Source organism: Schistocerca gregaria, chromosome 2 (genome assembly GCF_023897955.1).
Source record: "Schistocerca gregaria isolate iqSchGreg1 chromosome 2, iqSchGreg1.2, whole genome shotgun sequence".
In the NCBI taxonomy this organism is placed as follows: domain Eukaryota; kingdom Metazoa; phylum Arthropoda; class Insecta; order Orthoptera; family Acrididae; genus Schistocerca; species Schistocerca gregaria.
The window spans coordinates 491,374,513-491,395,223 of record NC_064921.1 but is presented as its reverse complement, the minus strand read 5'-3'; the positions used below and the strand labels follow the sequence as shown (position 1 = coordinate 491,395,223).

General features: G+C 44.4%; 2 protein-coding genes across 3 annotated transcripts in view; both read right to left on the bottom strand.

Moving 5' to 3' along the window:
• The window catches only part of LOC126327949 (brachyurin-like), a 226,800-nt gene that overhangs the window by 39,258 nt on the left and 166,831 nt on the right, over positions 1–20,711 (bottom strand). The gene's annotated exons all lie outside the window — the stretch shown is intronic.
• The window catches only part of LOC126327897 (brachyurin-like), a 141,911-nt gene that overhangs the window by 39,258 nt on the left and 81,942 nt on the right, over positions 1–20,711 (bottom strand). For both annotated transcript variants that reach the window (XM_049995929.1, XM_049995928.1), the window contains exon 3: positions 4,099–4,267. In XM_049995929.1, the coding sequence (XP_049851886.1) occupies positions 4,099–4,267 (169 nt within the window). The remainder of the gene's footprint in view (positions 1–4,098; positions 4,268–20,711) is intronic.

The window sequence follows — 20,711 nt, the reverse complement described above, 5'->3', positions numbered from 1 at the left end:
GACGGGAGAAGGTGCAGGCTGGAGTAACAGATGGTCCGTCTGCATCAGTGGGTATGAAAACAAATCCACGGGCGAGCGGCAAAAGAGAGGCGCTGGTTCCAATTCCGTGTAGTCCGAAGTGGGAGTCGCGGGGTCAACACCACACCACCCTGTTCTGTGGGTGAAAGGATGGCCAAGGAAACGGTGAGGGTGTATGCACGCTGTATCAATTTAGTCTACGGGTAGAAATATGCCGTGACTGACACAGTCGCCCTGCTGACACGAAAACCCATTTATGCGAAGCAAGAGCTGTTGAGGGCTCTGTGGAGGGGGCGGGAACTGGTGGAGGGGAGGCTTCTCCCTAGGCACTTGGCCCGCCTTCAGAGCAGAGTGTGAGAGCAGAGCTACTCCGCATTCTGTTTGAGCAGTTTCTGCATCTGCTCGTGCTACAGCTTTTTCTGCTGCTCCTGGAGGCGCCACTGTTCCTACTAGCACTGCAAAAATGCCTTCTCCGTGATGGTCACCAATTAAAACTACAAAAGAAAGAAAAGGAAAAGCGTCACACGCATAACAATATCCTACCTCGCCACTTTTACATCTGCACAGGTGTGACACCTCCGCAAACCGCCACGTTCGGCTCAAATTGTTGCAATCTACACTAGCCGACTAGAAAGCCCATGTCCTGAATCCCCAGAAGAAGGAGTGAAAATCCGACATGTGAGCTGATCTATCGGGTGAACAGAGTCTGAACACTGAGTATCGACAAGCGTGGAGGAAAGCACAAAACGCGCCATGTAAATAGCACTGAACATCTAAGTAAACGGAAATAATGGAGGACAGGTCCGAGGTAGTTTAAATCACTGTATGAACTGACGGGCGTGAATTATCGCCACCGACAGGTAAACGCATGGATCAGTGGATTTGTAAAATTGGGAACTTTGGATGAGGCAGTTCTTGCCGAATGATTGTGGGAAGCCTGGATGAAAACTGTTGTCTCGCTTGACAAGAGCTTCAGCAGTCGTTATTTCCACCGCCTGTTTGATCACAGACTCGCAGATCCCTTTGGCACTGTACAGCCATATGACCTGTTCGAAGTTGTCATAAGGTTTGTCCATCATTGTTTCTCTGTTCTGCAAATTTCATACAAAGGAACTCCTTTTGTACGCTGCACCCAGTGCCACAAGATAATGCAGAGTGTTCGGTGTATCTACAACTAACATTGCAAATGCGTAGTCGGTTTTAATAGACGGCACCATATTTTTAATTCTGCTATTATTTGGGAAAACACGGTTCATTTACCCCTCTGATAGGCTTTTTTCCGTAGGTATCGAGCAGGAGTTATAGTTCGGTAGTTCGATAGATAGGCTGTTTCTCTCAGATACTCGACCTGTACACCAGGATGGGCAGCACAAAGCTTTAATTTGCCGAAGTCCTACAGCTCCAGAATTACTCTGCGGTGTGATAATTTGGAAATAAACGTTATATACGTTACCCAAAGTTCCACCCCCTCCCAAAAAACGAGGTACATAGAAACAAATACGAAGCAGGTAGACTAGACATCTCGTCTATGACGATGACGTCAGAGTCTGAACACAAGCTTTGATGAGACAGTAGATGTGTGATGGCATTGTCAAGGAACTATTTAGTTCCAGAATTCACATGCAATGATTTAAGGATAAAGATCAGACCCTTACTCCTGCCAAATTGCTGTGCACTGTCTCCATATGAGGTACTTTCTCGTTCAGGGACGTGTGTAGCGCACAACATTCCTCGACTTCAGCAGTGGAAAAAAACTTCTACCAGAAGCTTGTTCAGAATAGTAACATTTTGATTTCAGTGGAGACTTGGGGAATGTGCTATAGTTTCTCGCACGTTCTTACACGATGTCGAAAACGATTTGTTTTTATATGTGAACTAGCGAAACATCACTGCTTCATACGGTTATTTACGACGGACGAGTTGTCGGGGTTAGCAGCAATGCCTCCACCGCGCATGACTATGAATAAAAATCAGAGAACAACTTCGACCATTTAAACATTGCACTTCAGGGAAGTTCTCAGGAGGCCTGAGTGTTGTCTGTTCCGTAGTTAATGACGTTTGGAGTGATTTCTCAGGGTAATGAAGGGAGAACATCATGGTTTAATTAAAATGTTTATAACCAATTCTAATGTGATCTACCTGAGAGTGTGTGTATGAGCGTGCGTGCGTCCGTGTGTGTGTGTGTGTGTGTGTGTGTGTGTGTGTGTGTGTGTGAGAGAGAGAGAGAGAGAGAGAGAGAGAGAGAGAAAGAGAGAGAGAGAGAGAGAGATCGTCAGAGACTTACATCTTTTTTTCTTTCTCTTAATGTGTGAATGCACATCCACACTAAGTATTCTGTGCCAATCTTTCCGCATGGTGGTACATCAAAGAAAGCAGAATGCATGTACTCAGTTTGAGTGGAGTGTGTTGCACTTTTCAGAGCTGTGCTTAGAGTTCTTCCATTCACCGCTAGATGTCTATGACATTTGATATGCTTTTCACAGCAGTAGTGGTGTTTAATTTGTCATAGTTGAATGAAGTTTTTAAAAATTATATACACATTCCTTCCTCATAAGTCAGTCTATCTATCAGTGAAGACCAGATCAATATCCTCCCTACAGTAGATCCCGAGATTAGCACAAACATACTGATAGAACAGCGACTTAGCACTTCAGTTTATATTTGGATAGATAGATAGAAGATCCTCTTTTATGCCAGTGTTGCCTGCATCTCTGCACCCACCCACTTTTACAAGTCCCTCCAAATCATAGAACGCCATGCACTCCATCTTGTCCATCGTATCCACCTTCCTTCCCCCACACGGCTCCTGTTCGACCTCATCCTTTTCCTCCAACATCCCCACATACTTTACACTGTCCGCAGGCTTGATTGTTCCACCCCCAGGTTTCCTCCTTCCTCTCCACCCCCCCCCTCCAATTGCTGCACCTCTATCGCTGTATCCCTCCCTCTCGCCACCTCCACACCCTCCATCTCCTTCATCAGGGCAATTTCCAGCATCTTCCCCTCTCCCCCTCCTGGATGTTGAACTTTGCTGTACAATGTACCCTTCCTACCAACTGTAACCTGGCCTTGTTCCCTTCCTTCCCCAGGGTTATTCTTTCCCTCTCCCCTCCTTCTCCCAGAGCGGATTTTCCTCCTCCCCCTCACTGTGTCCCGGCACCCCCTCCTCAACTGTGTCCCTCCCTCATCCTTCCCTCCTCAGCCCTCTTCGACGCGCCCCTGTCGGGCTCCCCCCTCTAACCCCCCATCCTCCCTTCTTCCCTTCTCCTTCATCTCCATGCCCCTGTAGATCCTTTGTTTTGTTCATCGTCATCAGTGTGCTATGTCAGTGTTGTGTTTGGTGCTCCTGTGTGTCAAGAGCTGTGGTTTTACTTGTGTGAGCAACCTGTTTATCGTCCGTAACTATTTCGTGCTACGACGTCCGTCATGTGGCTGTTTTATTTCCTTTTATTACTTTTCTGCTTGTGCCATAGTTTGTCTGGTGCCTTTTAATCAAGTGCATGTTTTTTGTGTGAATTACTTTTTTTAGATTTTTGTCTCCGATTTACAGTCATCAATTAGAATGTTTTCTTTCCTTCTGTTCAACCTTTTTTGTTTTCCATATTCCGCCATGTTTTCTTCTACATATTGTTTTAAATGTCTTCCTGTCAATTTTTGTCTCTCAGTTGAAGAGCAGCACTTATGTTCTGTCAGCCTGCCCCTGATGGAGAACGGACATAACAATAAAGGGAATAAAAAGGAAATTTTAGAAGAGAGAGAGAAGATAGAATACAGAAGACAGATAAATGCTAGGTATGCTAACACGGTAGATAGTGTTGCGCTATGTCAGATGAGAGCAAATGCTGTTCCCTTAAGACAGGAAGAGTGCAATTCATAGTACATTGAAGATGACTTCATTCAGGATACCAGTCCATCTCCTGAAGTTGATCAGTAGGAATCTTGTCGAAACGTTGCTTCAAGGCAGTATTATTTTAAGGTAATATCACAGGAAGATTTCTTCAGAGCAAATCGGCATCAACTCTTATAATTGCAAATGAACCACCTTTTGGATCTTGGCGTTGGTACATTGGTTTTACTCACCCGGAGGCACAGTGCCCCGCTGTTAGGACGACAGAGGTGGAGATTAGCGACCCACCGCACAGGTAGGAGTAGTCCATGACGATGGACGCCTGGTGTGGGAACTGGCCGAGTGAGGCTGGGGAGCCACCTATAATGCGGCCAGCAGCCTCCTCAGCCTTTAGGTGTCCAGCTGAAACAGATGGATACTGGTCGTGGGTTGGCAGTTTACTTAAGCACTTCAGGAGGGATTTGGGAATATGACAAGTTTTTGTCCTGGTTGTGTCTATATATTCATATAAAACAGCCACAAGTCACAAAAAATGTACACTGCCCAACTTAAAAAATGAAGTATCACGAAGAGGTGGTGCGATGATAATATAACTTCATACACGTGCAATCAGCATGTATGTAAATGACAAGTGTAATGGCCACCAAAGTGAATTTGTGTTTTTCGTGTTTGGTGTTGTTGGTAGAGTATACAAGAAGCGGGATCGGTATCAGATATTCAATGATCACTGTGAAGAACACGGAGATGCTGTGTACTCGAGTGAGACGCCATTATGTCAATCTGAAAGAATTTGAAGGGGCCTCATTGCTGGTCTCCATATGGCTGGTTGGTCGAATCATGTAATGTCCAAATTTGTGGGATATTCAGACATGACAGTGACCCGAAATTGGCCTGTAAAGGAAATGTAAGGGCAGGCATACTTGTCTTCAATGCACTTGTCGACGACTTCTGACCATCACAAGCGAGGACCAACTTGTTGTGAACCGAGCTGATTGTAACCCCTTCAGATCAGCGCCTGCCATCTGAGCACAGGTAACAGACCCACTGCAACATTCTGTGTCATCCCACAACATAGTCACTTGCGTCTGGAGGGATACCACGCCCAGGAGCACCACTTCGTCTTCATGAGTTATCTCTCAGGCGACAGTAGCTTGGTGGCAACTTTCAACAAGACAGTGCTCCTTCAAGTATGTCATGTGTCACTGTGAACTGTCTGCCTGATGTTGACATACTACCGTGGCCAGCAGGACTCCCAATCTGCCCTTATAGAACATTTATGGCATCTGTGTAGATTTGCCAGTACACTAAGGACCACCTGAAACAGTTGAAGACCAACTTGTCTCAGGAGAGGATACAATGGCCTTGTGACACCCTTCCCAGAAGACTCACTGCTTGCATCCAGGTGAGAGGCAGTGCAATGTCACACTGATATGTGGGACACTCTCGCAAGTTCTTTATAAATTTAACTTGAAATCGTAATCTCTGCAATAACATCATACACCCTCTCAACCTATGAAGTGTGTGCATCTGTCATTTTCTCAGGTAGTGTAATTCACTGTTACCGACTTCACTCATCAGATGATAGGATCAGAGCAATGATTGTAATTTAGCATGTTGTGCCTTTTACTGACCGACTCTATGTGAAGTTGTTAAATTCTGTAATGTGGGCAGATGTGATGTTGCTCACCCATGAGGGGAGAAGCTTATATTAGTGACCTCTAATACTATGCGACTTATGGCTGTTTCGTGCGAATATTAAAACGGTCGCCGTCTACCCTGTAGGAGACCCCTACGTTTTAAAAAAATGGTGTCCAGTTTCTGCATTAACCACTACTGTGACCTCCATATACAATGTACCTTTTGCACTGTCTGTAAAATACTGCTATTTGTGAATTATCGTATGGAATTTGCAGTAGATCCACAAATTCTGCAAACCACTGTGAAAATCGTGGCAGAGGGTACTTAGCATCATTTCCTCCAGTGAAATCCACGTACAGAGCGTGGGAAGAATGATTGCTTACATTCATCTGTCAGCACATTATTTGTCTAATCTCGTCTGCAGAATAATTACAGGAGCAATAAATATGGGGCTATAGTATATTCCTATACTTCTTATTCATCGTCTCCGACATATCGTCGAAGTAGGAAGCGGAAGACTTGCCAACAACAGAGTGCCAAATCCAGCCAGGAGAACCACAGACCCAACTCTCCGGCTCAAAGAACGCCCCATGGCGTGGGACGGGAGAAATCAAAACCACATACTCAAAACACACTGAGGATTAGTTAAGACAACTTTGACAAAATGAGTGTCCCAAAGCAAACAGATAACATGCACGGAAAGTCTAGAGGATATACCCAGACGCATGAGAAAATTACATTGCGCATGAGATAGTGCATAATACAAAAAATGCCTAAGGCTAAACAGGGGAGACATACAATTTGTAATAAACCACCTTAAAGCAACCGCTAGTCTTTCGCATTACAGTCAAAATTAGATAAAATGCCTCCATGCCGTAGCTCAACTCAGTGTGAGTTGCGGATACAGTTCCATGGCACACACCATCTCCACCTCTTCTAATACATAAATAGTGAGACACTTTTCCTCTGCAAGTAACATTCTTAAAATTTTAGTCGTGTGACCACGGAGTGATCATACTCTCGAAATTCGGTGCTCAAGGCAGGCCTTGAACTTCGTGCTCTCTGAACCACACATGGACCCACGTCCAGTCTGCCACGTGTAACGAGTAAGGCAATAGTCATACATGATACAATAAACCCCTGTTGCCTGATATTTTTGACAAGGCATATGCATTCTATATCTCACTCTCTCACCCAATTTGCCAGGCGTAGAGAACGCAGGTCTTATACTTTTTTGCCGTGACTTGTGAACTGTGCTGGTCCGAGCTTATGTGTTGCTTTAAACATTGAGTGTTACTCTGCGTTTGGTTTCCCGCGGTAATTGCGGTTATGCCGTGGTTCTTCCTCTTTCTAAGTGTGGCAGCAGCACTGTGTATCGATATTCGCGCCTTGTACTATCTTTGGTCCGGTCCTTATAGTTTCCAGCTAGCCGGTGTGCGGCAGTCGGTCGGTTGGTGTGTATGAGCCAGGAAATCTCCGCGTATCGCAGTGGGCCGGGTCCGCTGGCAGTCTCTACGCAGTGTTGGAGTGTGTGGGAGCTCTTCCAATTGCTACGAGGTACGTGGCTCACCGACCCAGGACATCAAAATTGAGTGGTGATTTAATTACCGAAGCCAGTATGTTCACATTGTGCCGATGGTTTTCAAAGTTGGCTGTTGGGGGGTTTCCCGTGATCAACAGCGAGTGATCGAGCTGGCGAAAGTTTGGCCACCATCCGGTGGAGTTTAACTGTATTTGAAGTCCAAGTGCACCAGCGGAATTTTCTGCCTTGTGGCCGTTAGTATTCGGGTTACCTGCACTGGCCGCTAATGTAAAATTCAGGAAGTGTTCTTTCCTCACCGTGTTGTCGCTGTCCAAATAGTTCAAATGGCTCTGAGCACTATGGGACTTAACTTCTGAGGTCATCAGTCCCCTAGTACTTAGAACTACTTAAACCTAACTAACCTAAGGACATAACACACATCCCTGCCTGAGGCAGGATTCGAACCTGCGAACGCAGCGGTCACGCGGTTCCAGACTGTGGCGCCTAGAACCGCTCGGCCACCATGGCCGGCTGTCGCTGTCCAACAAGTGTGTGTAGTTTTGACAGCTTATGCATACCTGGTTGTGGGCGGCTACGCCTTTTACGTTTTGGCTTTGGAGTGTTGTCGGTGGGTCCGTTGACTGTCTCTTGGTTGGGTTGCCGGCGGATCGGATATAGTTGGGCCGACTACCTGTCTCCCCTAAGCGAACGTTAATATTTCAAGTGCAGACCGACTCCTGGAAGCCTCTGAGAGGCGCTGGTTGTACTGCCTTTTCTTATTGCTGTTTGATTGTGTATTTTAATGGCTCGTAGCCGATGGTTTGAATTTGTATGCTCTTAGTTGGGTTTTAAATAATGGGCCTTCAGCCGTTTTAAAATTGAAAGTTCCTTACTTGTCAAATCTTGCATTGTTTGGGCCTTCAGCCTCATTTGAAATATTATTTAACGATAAAACCTTCACTCTCTGCCCTTTGAAAATTTATTGTGGTTGTGTTTTAAACATTAAAGAGGTTGTGCCCTTAAGCCATTAGATTGTGTGACATATTCATTCGATAGTTAAGCTGGGAAATTTGCACTGTTATGTTTGGGCAACTAAATAAAGTTATGTGTTCGAGTGTAACTGACAGCCGCTCATTCTTGCCCCTTTTCCACAATTCCAACTACCTGTTCTGTCGTGCTGATTTAACCAGGAGATTCAACATGATTAATAACTTTTTCCCAAATTTCACCTGTTTTTCCTACGTATGATAGTTGCTATGATGCGAGTCGATAACTGTTACGTTCAGGGTAGCCAGATGTTACGTCCTCGCTACTAATGATAAAAGGGTGGAGGGTGGTCAAGGGATCTGACGTCGTGGGACATGGATAGGCAAGCAAAAGATTAGCTGAGACAAGTGCACTTTAAATGAATACGAGGTTTACTCGGAAAGTATGGTCCGATCGGTCGCGAAATGGAAACCACTGTGACATTAAAAATGTTTCATTTGAAACAGTTAGCTAGACCTTTCATTTACTTCTCTACGTAGTCGCCGCTCAGGCTTAGACATTTGTTGTAGCGTTGTACCAACTTTCCAACGCCCTCGTCATAAAGGCAGCCGCTTGTACTTTCCGCTAAATCTCTACGCTCGTCTACAGCTCGTTGTCTGTGGCAAAATGTTGTCTCCATAGCCAGCGGCTCATGTGAGCAGAAATGAAACTCAGTGGGCTCCAATTACAGGCTGTATTACTGGTAATCAAACAATTCCCATCGAAAACGTTGCAGGAGCACCTTCATCGCTCCTGTAGAGTGCGGGCGAGAATTGTCATGAAGAAAGAAATGCGTGACAGTAATCTCATGTGGGCTGAATAGCTTGACGCGAAATGTCTCACCAGAACCTCAGACTTGACGAGAAACCCTTTTTTCTAGTCTTATTTACGTGCTCAGTGTTTGCTCAAAACTGAAAAGACCGACATAACGCGATCGACGGCCATACTGGAGACACTGGTCAACACATATGTGCACGGTTTCGTCGGATATTCATTGTTGTTTCCATTTCGCGATCGATCGGACCTTATTTTCCGAATGGCTCTCGCATATTATTCTTGACTTGTGCGGAAGAACTGCTACACTATTGACAGCTTGTGGCATACGCGACTAGCTATAAGCGTCTAAGTAGACTGACCGTTTGCCAGCAGGGCTATGAGCTACTCGGTGTAACGCTCGGTTGCATCTAGCGTCGCAGAAGTAAACTCTACTAGCAGACCGGTGCCCAGATGCCCTCCAGTTATAATACCGTCCTCGTGTTCTTCATTGGTCGCCGGCATGGAGGTTCCTCATCGGTGGCGATGTGCTCGCGACGCCCGATGGAACTTTCGAAGCACCGCCTCCGGCAGATTCGATAAGCTACGATACTACAGTAATGTCGTCAGGTGTTGGAGATACGTCGATGACATATAACTATTGCGGAGGAGCACCAAGGACAACAGCTGTGAGATTGTCCATGAGAACATCCACTTCACTATATAGCGAAGGGGGGGGGGGGGGGGAGGGTTGGTTATCGAATTTAGAGTTGAGGATTTGCCCCCACGATTCTCTTTTTGACATCTGTAGTAAAACCTCCGCTACAGATGTAGTTATTCATCGGAGTTTTAACCACCCGCTTCCATATAAGATGGGTGCTTTACGGTCTGTGCTACACTCCTAATGTTGCCCTGTGACGTGAGGCCTTTGACTAGGAATTTTGTATCATTCTTCACCCTGTCCAGGTCAATGAAAACGACAGGAATTTTGTGACCGGTATTAATAAGAGCATACTTAGCAAAAATGTCAGGGTTTTTACTCGACAGCCGGCCGCTGTGGCCGAGCGGTTTTGGGCTCTTCAGTCCGTAACCGCGCTGCTGCTGCGGTCGCAGGTTCGAATCCTGCCTTGGGCATGGGTGTGTGTGATGTCCTCAGGTTAGTTAGGTTTAAGTAGTTCTAAGTCTAGGGGTCTGATGGCCTCAGATGTTAAGTTCCATAGCGCTTAGAGCCGTTTGGACCATTTTTTGTTACTCGGCAGGGAGTGAGGAGGAGGGGAAGGAAGTGTTTCATGTTATGTGATGGAAGGAAGATGGATGGGAGAATGGGTTTATACATTATGAGAGGATTTCGTATTACAATTTCGGAAGAAATCGGTAAGCTTCTCAAGGCAAAAGTATAAGAGCTGCCTTATTAGTCCCTGGCAAGCTGGGTCAAAGAGTGAGACAGACGTCATGTCACAAATATCAGGTCACATAGGTTTATCGTATCCAGTGTGACGATTGCCTTTTGCCTTATGTGTTACGCATACTAACAGTCAGCTCGATGTGAAGTTCAGAGAGCACGCAAATTTGAGACCTTCAAGGTCTGCGATGAACGGCCTTTTCCGGTAGACATTTTGTGCTCAACGCGCATAAAAATTTAAGAATTTTGCATAGGGAGGAAAAGACTAACACCCTAAATTTTTAGAGATGGAAATCATGCATGGCATGAAATTGTATCCGAAAATGACTTGAACAAATGGATCGAGCTAAGGAATGAGGGAATTTTGTGTAATCTCGACTCTACTGCGAGAAGTGGTTCCTTTAACTTGGTTTATTACAGCTGTTTGTCTCCCTTGTTTACCCTTAGGCATTTTTGGTTTTGTGAGCTTTTCCTTACAATGTATTCGGCTGTGCCACCAACGTATGCGCAATATAATTTGCTCATCCGTTTGGTTTTATTCTCTATAGTTTATACGTGATATCTGCTTACTTTGTAACCCTTATTTTGTCATAACTGGTGTGAATAATTACCCATATTCATAGCATGTTTTGAGTATAGGGGACGAGGTTTTTGGTTTTTCCAGTCCAAAGACGTGCTGGCGACTCAACGCGACGCATTCTTTCATTCACCACGTAGTCCTGCACCTGCACTGCGGCCGGTGGTTGATACAGCACACCCTGGTCGCTGCGTATTGTCGACAAGCCTTCACCTTCATGTCACGATGACACGTTGATTGAGGTCCACCATCTCACTTTCGCTCGTTGTTACGTGGCAAAGGGTGTTTGCCGACGCCCAACTTTTTCATCAATTACCATCCTCCACTGACTATCCCGTGGCATTAAATATGGAGGTCGCACCTTTTGCATTCTGCGTCAAGTTGTTTACCATGTTTTAATTTTCTTAAGAACACTTGTATTTTATCTATTCTCATAATTTAGCGCTTTCGTGTCTGGTATTGCTTTGACGTATTGGGTTCAACCACTATCATTGTTAATGTCTTGTTGTGTAGATATACACCTGATGATGTAACTATAAGCCACGAAACAGATAGCATCTTAATGTAATTAGTTCAGCCGTTGGTACAGCTGTCGGCCGCGGTGGTCTCGCGGTTCTAGGCGCGCAGTCCGGAACCGTGCGACTGCTACGGTCGCAGGTTCGAATCCTGCCTCGGGCATGGATGTGTGTGATGTCCTTAGGTTAGTTAGGTTTAAGTAGTTCTAAGTTCTAGGGGACTGATAACCACAGATGTTAAGTCCCATAGTGCTCAGAGCCATTTGAACCATTTTTTTGTTGGTACAACTGTTCGCGAAGTTCTTGCTATAAAAATATAATGGTTGACATTGCCAGTGCGTTTGGAAATCTGTTATGGCCCGTAGAGTTTGCCTACCTTAGAGAACTACAGAGTCCAAAATGTTTGTACCTAACTTCAAGGGCGCACTGTGGAGGAGGAAGGCATAATATCCATTAAAGTGGTGAGATTGTGATGGGACACCCTCCTCTAACATTACCTTCTTTTTAATAGAAACAGCCGATACCAAGTAACTAGTAAGGGTGAACACTATCTCAACTGTTTAACTAAATGAATTTCATATGATTTTGTATACGGTGTATTATATTTCAGGCTAAAATGTATAAAAATAAATTAATATGTTACAATCGATATGAGCTAACAGTTAAAATCACTCTTCTTTTAGAAATATTTGAAATTACGAAATATATGCTATCCTTAAAAATCATATTATTAATTGCACAATATAACGCTAATAATTAAATTTATTTCTGGATTCATTTGCAGAATAACGTTATATGTCGAGATATTTCTTTCGTCAAGAAAGTTTGTAAGCTCTTTTGCTTTGTGAACTCTTTGGGATATTGTGAGTACCGCAGATTGTAAGGAGTCGTGGGCATGCCTCTAATGGAAACAGACGTAATTTTATGACTGACACTAACAATGTAATTTGCGGTGTGATAGAAGTGGAAATTGTAAAGACTGTGTGACACTGAAAAATTTGACAAAGAATAAAATCCAATCATAATACAGGGAATTTTTCATCAGTTACTTAGTCTTTGGGAACCCGCTCAGTCAAAATTTCAGTCGCAAGACTTCGACACAAAATTAGCGAGACTGGACACCATTGCCTTTTAGATTCCATTGCAACTGCTTAAACTCTATCATGATGCAACAGTTACTACTGTCATTGGATTTTTAGCCAGTGTCTGTACACACACACACACACACACACACACACACACACACACACACACACACATACACACGAAGTGCGATAGAAACAATACGTGACTCCTTGGGCATACACACAAGAATGTGCTGCTGACGCTCACAGGAGCAATTGGGACAATATTGTGGAGGCATTATTAGCCATAATATACTTCGTTCATCATAAGAATAAACCTGGTGTAAACAAATAGAAACGCGATGATTAATCAGCAACCGTAGCAAACACACACTGTTGTTGTAACGCTCCAGGATATAGGTCCTACATATATTTGTTCAGATGGTTCAAATGGCTCTGAGCACTATGGGACTTAACTTCTGTGGTCATCAGACCCCTAGAATTTAGAACTACTTAAACTTAGCGGTCGCGCGGTTCCAGACTATAGCGCCTAGAACCGCTCGGCCATTCCGACCTGTACCTCAATCTGCTCGTGTGAGCTGGCTCGCTCTATCGTCTCGGCAGTGAGGTAGATAGTAGGGCGGTAGAGCAGTCTGAAAAGCATGAATGAACAGGCTATGTTGAGAATTAATTCTTTAAGAAAAAAATCGATACGTTGCGCTGTTTCCGAGTTATTTAGCGTTGAAGTTAGCGTTTAAAAATTCAAGCAGCCATCCAGAGACAGTGTCGTAAAACTTGTTCTTCTTTTGGTTTCCTCAAACCGCACAAACGCAGATTTCGCTCTACTACCTTAAATTTATCACTTTGTAAACGGCTACATCTCCTGCCACCCCTCCTATGTTACTGTCCATAATGCCAATTCCCACACTTTCTACCCCTCCGCAGGTGTGGCCCAGGGCAGTATGCCGATGACACCATATTCCTTGCCCTCGCTCCTACCCTCCAACGGTCCCAACGCCTTCTCCAGAATCACCCTGACCTTTTTGCCTCATGGTGTAACCAGTGGCTCCTGGAAATTAATCCTTCCAAGACCCAGTCAATCATCATAGGTCGTACCACTTGCTCCTTCTGGCTCCTGGACTTCTCCCTTACCGCCTGCACCAGTCCTGTCCGCACCTCCCCCACCCTCACATACCTTGGCCTTACAATTGAGCGTCATCTCACCTGGATACCTCATCTCCGCTCCATCCAATCAAAAGCCCACACTCCCTCCGACTCCTCAAACTCCTCTCTGGCCGTACATGGGGGTTGCAACACTCTACCATCCTCCACACCTACAAATCCTTAATCTGTCCCATCCTCTGTTATGCCTGTCCCACCTGGATATCTGCTGCCCCCCCCCCCCCCCCTCAAATTCTGTATGTCCCTCCAGATCCTTGAGCATCATGCACTCCGCCTCACCTTCCGTATACACCTCCCGTCCCCCATGCAGATCCTCTATGACCTCTTTCCCTTCCCCCAATCTTCTCCTATTCATCGAACATATCTGCATACTCTACACATCCCGCCGCCTTGATCCCCCTCAACCCCTGGTTGCTCCTCTCCACTCCTGTCTCTGCCCCCTGCCACGCCTTCACTGTTGTCCCCCCTACCCTCTATCTCTACACCCTTCATCTTGTTTTCCAAGGTGGCTTCCATCAACTCCCCCTCCCAGATGATGCCCTCTCTCCATCCATTTGTCCCTCCTATCCTCACCCCCTCTCCTGACTTCTGTCCTTTCCCTGAGCTCCCTCTTCCCCCCCTTTCCATCCTGATTTCTCCCCGCCTAACCTCTCCCTACCTCCCTCCCCCCCCAAGTCCATTTGTATTCCCCTCCTCTCCCTCCCCCCCATGTCGCGCCTGCCCAGCACCCCTCCCCCCCTCCTTATGGGTCCTCATCCTCCATCGGCTCCTTTCCCCCCTTCCTCCCTTCGTTTATCCTCTCCTTCCTCTCTTTTTATTTTCCCAACGTATGTCCAGGTTCTCCCCACCTCCCCTCGGTTGTGGTATGCCATATTTGCAAACTTTTTAGTGCAGTGTTCAAGTGAATGTTCAGTGTTGTTCGTCTTTCCAAAGTGTTGCGAACAGAAATCATGCTGTCGCTGGGTGTGAATTTTATGTCTCTTGCGAACAGAAACCAGACTGTCGCCGTGTTTTTTAATTGTCTGTCTATTATTTTACCCGTCTGCTTCATGCGTATTTTATTAGCATCATCATCCCTTTGTTCTACGTTTTACGTTCCACGATTTTTCCACCATGTTACCATTTAAGTCACCGATTTCATCGCCTGTTTTTATTATTTATTATCTTCATCTTTTTAAAACAAATTCTGTAGTCTGAAGAGTGGCATACTAAGCTGCTGCCAACCCGCCCCCTTCGGGGGAAATCGAAACTCAATAAAGAAAAAAAAGGCTACATTTTTCGCTAGTGACGAGCTTTCGAGCAAGTGGTAACTCACGAGCTACAGAAGCCTGCGCATTATCCCATTTAAGACGTGCAAGTAATTGAATTTGCTCGCGCGACGGACCCGACTGCCTAACGTTAATCCTAAATAATTCGGAAAGGGCGCAATGTGTCTAAATATCTTCTTAACAGTTATTTTACAGAATAACCTCCCACGTCAATGGCCTTACGTAATACTGGTTTCCGTCAGATCTCCAAGTTAAGCGCTGTCTGGCTTGGCTAGCACTTGGCTCGGTCAAGCGGGGTGGATTCATCCGTTGTGAGTCCGATTAAGGAGCTACTTCAGTGAGACGTAGCGGCTCCGGTCACGAAAACTGAAAACGGCCGGGAGCGGTGTGCTGACTACACTCCTCTGCATATACGCATCCTATCGGCTGAGGATGACACGATGGTTGATCGTTACCTCCCATACAAGACACTCACAAGTTTTGCAGACTGTCTTTGAGCATCCTGTGTTAATGGAGAAAGAAGTGCTAGGGGGAAGGTAGGGGAGGGAGGGTCAGGAAGAAGATAGCTTCACAACGAGTCTTAATTCTATAATCGATAATGTCAAGTTATACGGATATATATTGCTTCTCGGTGGCTCTAATGCGTTTCATCGTAAATTTATATTCTGGCAATGCTATATTCATGAGAAACGAGAATCAAATTAAACATATCTTCATATTTTGATCAAGCGAAGAACTTGGAGTAGTTAAATGCAAAACGTGATATTTCTTACGATTCGTGCACCCTTATGATGGATGCCGTTTTGGGACGTAATTTAAGCTGACAAATCTAACCACTTTCTTTCAGCATTAATCTTAGAAACGCGGGAACTCAATGAAAATTACTTATTTTGCTTTTCGCTAAAGCACAAATTTCTGTTACCGCTTTTTGACCACTGCTAAAACGAAGAAAAGCTCGTCAGTTACAGTCTGTCAATAAGCTTCTGTGGATAGATTTCGCAATCTCTATTACTGAAAAACATTCCTCCCATAAGTATTTAGATCGAAACATTGAGATAATCTTAGCTGCAGTCTTGTAAAGTTGTGAAAATTTATACTGAAGAAATAAAAGTCTGCCAAACTAATTTTGTCTTGGAACTTATCACGCAACTCCAGCACTGTAGGTCTATAATTCCTAACTATAATTAAAGCAATAGCAGCCCTAGGTCACAAAAATTAAGCCTTTTGACCTTGTTTCGGCACTATTATGAGTGCCCTCATCAGAAGTAAAACATTCAAACTGACATGTCTCATATAAAATAAATATCAAGCAATAAAGCTTTAGTCCAAAATTTAAAAAAGAGAATACATGGAAGGCAAGCCACTATGGGCTGCTCACACATGTCAAGCCACAAGTAGCAACAGACTGAGGCGTCCATTTTTGTGACTAAAGCTTTATCGCTTGATATTTATTTCATACGTGACATTCCAGTTTGAAGGTTTTACTTGTGATGAAGGCATTCATAGTAGTACCGAAACCAGGTCAAAAGACATAATTTTTGCTACCGATGACTGTTATTGCTTTCATTTTACTCCGGAAACGGTTGCTGACTGCGCAAACAAGTTTAAAACTTTAAACAATCTATAAATTCTAATTAAATCCCGTTTCTACCTTGTCAACATCAACTGAAAATCAATGAAACTACACAACGCTTTGCAAACCGGAAAGCGGCCTGACAACTAGCATTAATTGCAGGTTCACTCGATGACTGTTCCTCCGGATAACAAAAAATAGTGTTTACATGGTGAAAACAGTGGGGAAAATTAACCAGACATTTACTTCTCTACCCCCATAAGAATATTTACTTCAGTCTTCATTCACAACGCTTAATTGCACTTTCTTTGAATTTTGCACTTTCCAACTGTCCGTAATACCTTCCATGTTGTAAACTGGATTTTCGTTGTGTTCAGACTTTTTATCACAATAAGCATATCAAGTAACCGTCGCATACCATGATCCTAGAGGCATCCCGCACTATCCTGTTGTAAACTGATGTTGATGTGTATAACCTACGCCATGAAGATCCTAACCCGGCTACATCTCCACGCTACTTCTCATCGATTTAAAAAGACCTAATCTAAGCACTATACCGTAAGAAAATATGTCCACATCTAAGGTTACACCGAGCCAATGCTTACAAAAATTGTTTGCCACGCTCATAGAGCAAACGTTTACAGTGAAATGTTTCACAAATTTATTCATTGCAAGAAAACACTGAAGCACCTAATCAATGCATATAATCTCTAACGCCCGTTGATAATAATGATGCATATTCTTTGCGTAGACAGATTTCACCGAACACTAACCATACGCATATTTGGAGCAGCTCCCTTGCCTTTCGACTGCGTTGTTGACAAATCAACGATTATCCACCTCCGTTCCCTCTAGATTCCACTTCCTTACTGCATTCTCGACGCGCTAAATGTAAATGTCGTACAACTAGGGCCTCCCGACGGGTAGACCGTTCGCCTGGTGCATGTCTTTCGATTTGGCGTGATTCTGCGACCTGTGCGTCGATGGGGATGAAATGATGATGATTAGGACAACACAACACCCAGTCCCTGAGCGGAGAAAATCTCCGACCCAGCCGGGAATCGAACCCGGGCCCTTAGGATTAACATTTTGTTCATGTTGATCGTTGTGCCGGCGCCACTCAGCTACCGGGGCCGGACGGTGGACTTACCGCGACCCAGACATTCAGTGCCGACGGATATGGAACAATAACTTCTAACATACCGCTATACATACATATTACTCATCGTTAGTGTTCTGGTTAACAGCCTTCAAAGTTTTTCTTAGTCATCTCTTCGCTTTTATTGAAGGAAACATCTACGATCGCATTCTATGTAAACGCTAGTTGGGCTTTGATTGCCGATCTGTTATTACGTTCCCTGAAAAAGACTAACGCCGCATTCTACTTCCTATCAAAACACGTGCGTGGTGCACCGGAAATAGCGAGAAACAAGATGTTCTTTACTTTTTTCACAACATTAAAGAAAAAAAAATCGGCTGTTAAGTTTCGCGAGGAATTGCATTCACTGAAGTTACAGGCGGTGGCGCGGGAGAATGGTAATTGGATGTTCTGTAGCTCTGGTTCCGCTCTCAGTGAGGTCTCCTTTTTCTTTTTCTTTTTGTTTAGTTCGAATATCTACATTTCTTAAATATAAAATGCGTCAAATGTATGCTACCTGCTACATATCTAACCATCATTTTTATAAGAAACGCAAGTCTTCTTCTTTCTAATTACACATCACACGCAAAATTCCAGTTTTCATTGCAAATATAATTTCTTAATCATCGACATTTTATAAGGGATTGTTAACAAGGACTGCTTACATTAAGAAAACATTAGAAGTTAAGTTTTTAGGAGAGAAGTTTGAAATACTATTTATCTGGACTGTCTCCATTTTTTATACCACAGATGTAATCTCACGTGAGCCAGAGTCGTAAGAGTCATAGAAACGTGGAAAACATTTTTCATGGCGTCGAGCACACCGTAAAAATGCTGTTTTTTTGCAGTTGCTGCCGTACCACTGCAATTTGAGCGCAATAGAATGGATCTTAAACCAAGTTAAGGGATTTTCTGCGAGAAATAATAAGCCATTTAAGCTGCCAGGAGTACTAGAACTAACGCACGAAGCTTTGTCATTTGCACTCAGGTGATTCATTTAAAAAGGCTTCCAACGTGATTATAGCCCCACGAAGGAATTAACAAAATTCGAACGCGGAATCTTAGTTGAAGCTAGACGCATCAGACATTCCATTCCGGATAGACAGGGAGCTAAATAATCCGAGATTCAGAGTGTCAAAGTGTGACGAGAATACTAAACTTCAGGCATTGGCTCTCACCTTGGACAGCGCAGTGGCTGACGGCCTTCACTCACGGACCGAGAGCAGCGGAGTTTGCATGGAGTGGTCAGTGATATCAGACAAGAAATAACCGCAGAAATCAATGTGGCACATACGACGAACGTGTATGATAGGCCAGTGCGGCGAAATGTTGCATTAACGGGTTATGGTAGCAGTCGGCAGATTCGAGTGCCTTCTCCAACAGTTAACATCGCATGCAGCGCCTCTCCTCGGCTCGTCATCATATCGGTTAGATCCTATGCGACTGAAAAACCGTGGCCTTGTCAGATGAGTTGCGATTTCAGTTCGTAAGAGCTGATGGTACGGTTCGGGTATGGTGCAGACTCGACGAAGCCAGGGACCCAGGTTGTCAACAACACACACCGGAAATGTTGGTGGTTCCATAGAGGTATAGGCTGTGTTTACATGGACTGGAATGCTTGGAGGCCACTTGCAGCCATTCATGGGCTTCATGTTCCCAAATAACGATGGATGACAATGCAGCACGTCACTGCACCATAGTTGTTCGCGCTAATGATTTGGTCACCTACAACACCTCGTATGAACGGCTATAGAGGCAGTATGGCTCAATATTTTTTACACTGGACTTCCAGCGACTTGTTAAGTTCATGCCACACCGAGTTCCTGCACTGTGCTGGGCGAAAGGCGGCCCGACACGATGTTAGGAGGTATCACATGACTTTAGTCTCCTCGGTGTAAAGACATATAAAGAGAAACTCCAAAAGTACGTGCGAGTGCTGAAGTGAATACTGTGAGCGTAGTGGATATCGTCGAGTATTCATCGACGCCCTAATTAATTCCATAATTAATTACTGTACAGAAGACGACCAGAAGCCGTCGATATGTAGTAACAACTTGGCATCTATGGGCAGAACCACCAGAATGAATGACAGGCTGGAGAAATATGTGAGTGTCTCACCAAGAGCAGGCTGTGGGGGTGGGCTGGCGGATCCGTTAAGTCTCACTGGTTAATCTCAGGGGGGCTGCTAACGATGACACTAGCTCACCCATGGTCCATTCTGATGGCTGATGCACGAGGATGCGGAAGTTATGGGCTGCTATGGGTTTTCTAGAACTCCGGTTCTAGAAATTTGGCAGTATGGCGATTCAGTACCGTTGGTCATAGATATATAATGCCCGCGCTGATAGCAATTAGAATGTAGCTCGTAACCAAGGGAAGGGAAAATCCGGTAGGGCGATCCAAGCTCAAAGAATGTTCGGTCCGAAACGGTCCTACACGAATCACTGGAGGGAAAATCGGAAAGTTTACCAGGAAATCAGTCTGGTTGTACAAGAGATAACATCAGCAGTGGAAAAAAAACGGGGCAGTAACTAATAAACAGATTAAGGTGTTATTCCATGTTCAGCCTTCCGAGAAAACTTTTAAGGATTAACTGCACGCTGAACCACAGGAAACTAAATTAGTTCATCAAAACAACTGCATAGTGACAGCACATCACACAATCTTATTCTGTCACCACTATTCTGAAATTATCGGCCCTTAAGGAAAATTTGTACGAATCCGCTACTGATATCGCCCTGTTACAAGAAGTTCTAATTTCGGATTTAGTAATTCCCGGTTTTGTCAGTTCCATACATGTGTCTCCCGAAACAAGTGTTGGAACAGCTGTTTTGCTGAGGGAAGGGATTACAGTAAGTGAGGTGGAACGACTGGAATCCGGAAGGGGAAGAGAACTAAATATCTATGATGTAACTATCATCAGCTTGCACGCCCCATCAGCAAGTTCTTACAAAGTTGACAGGGCATGTTTCTTCAAAGATGACCTGATACACTTGTTAAGGAAAACTCCGAGACAGTTATTGCTTGGAGGTGATTTTAATTTTGTTTTAAATCGAAAAGGTCAGTTACCTAATTTTAATTTCTCATGTGAACTAAAACAACTAGTTACTGGTTTAGAATTAAAGGATATATGGGAAATCAATGACAATGTTAACTGGAATACTCTCTTTCAAATTCTGAAGGTGGCA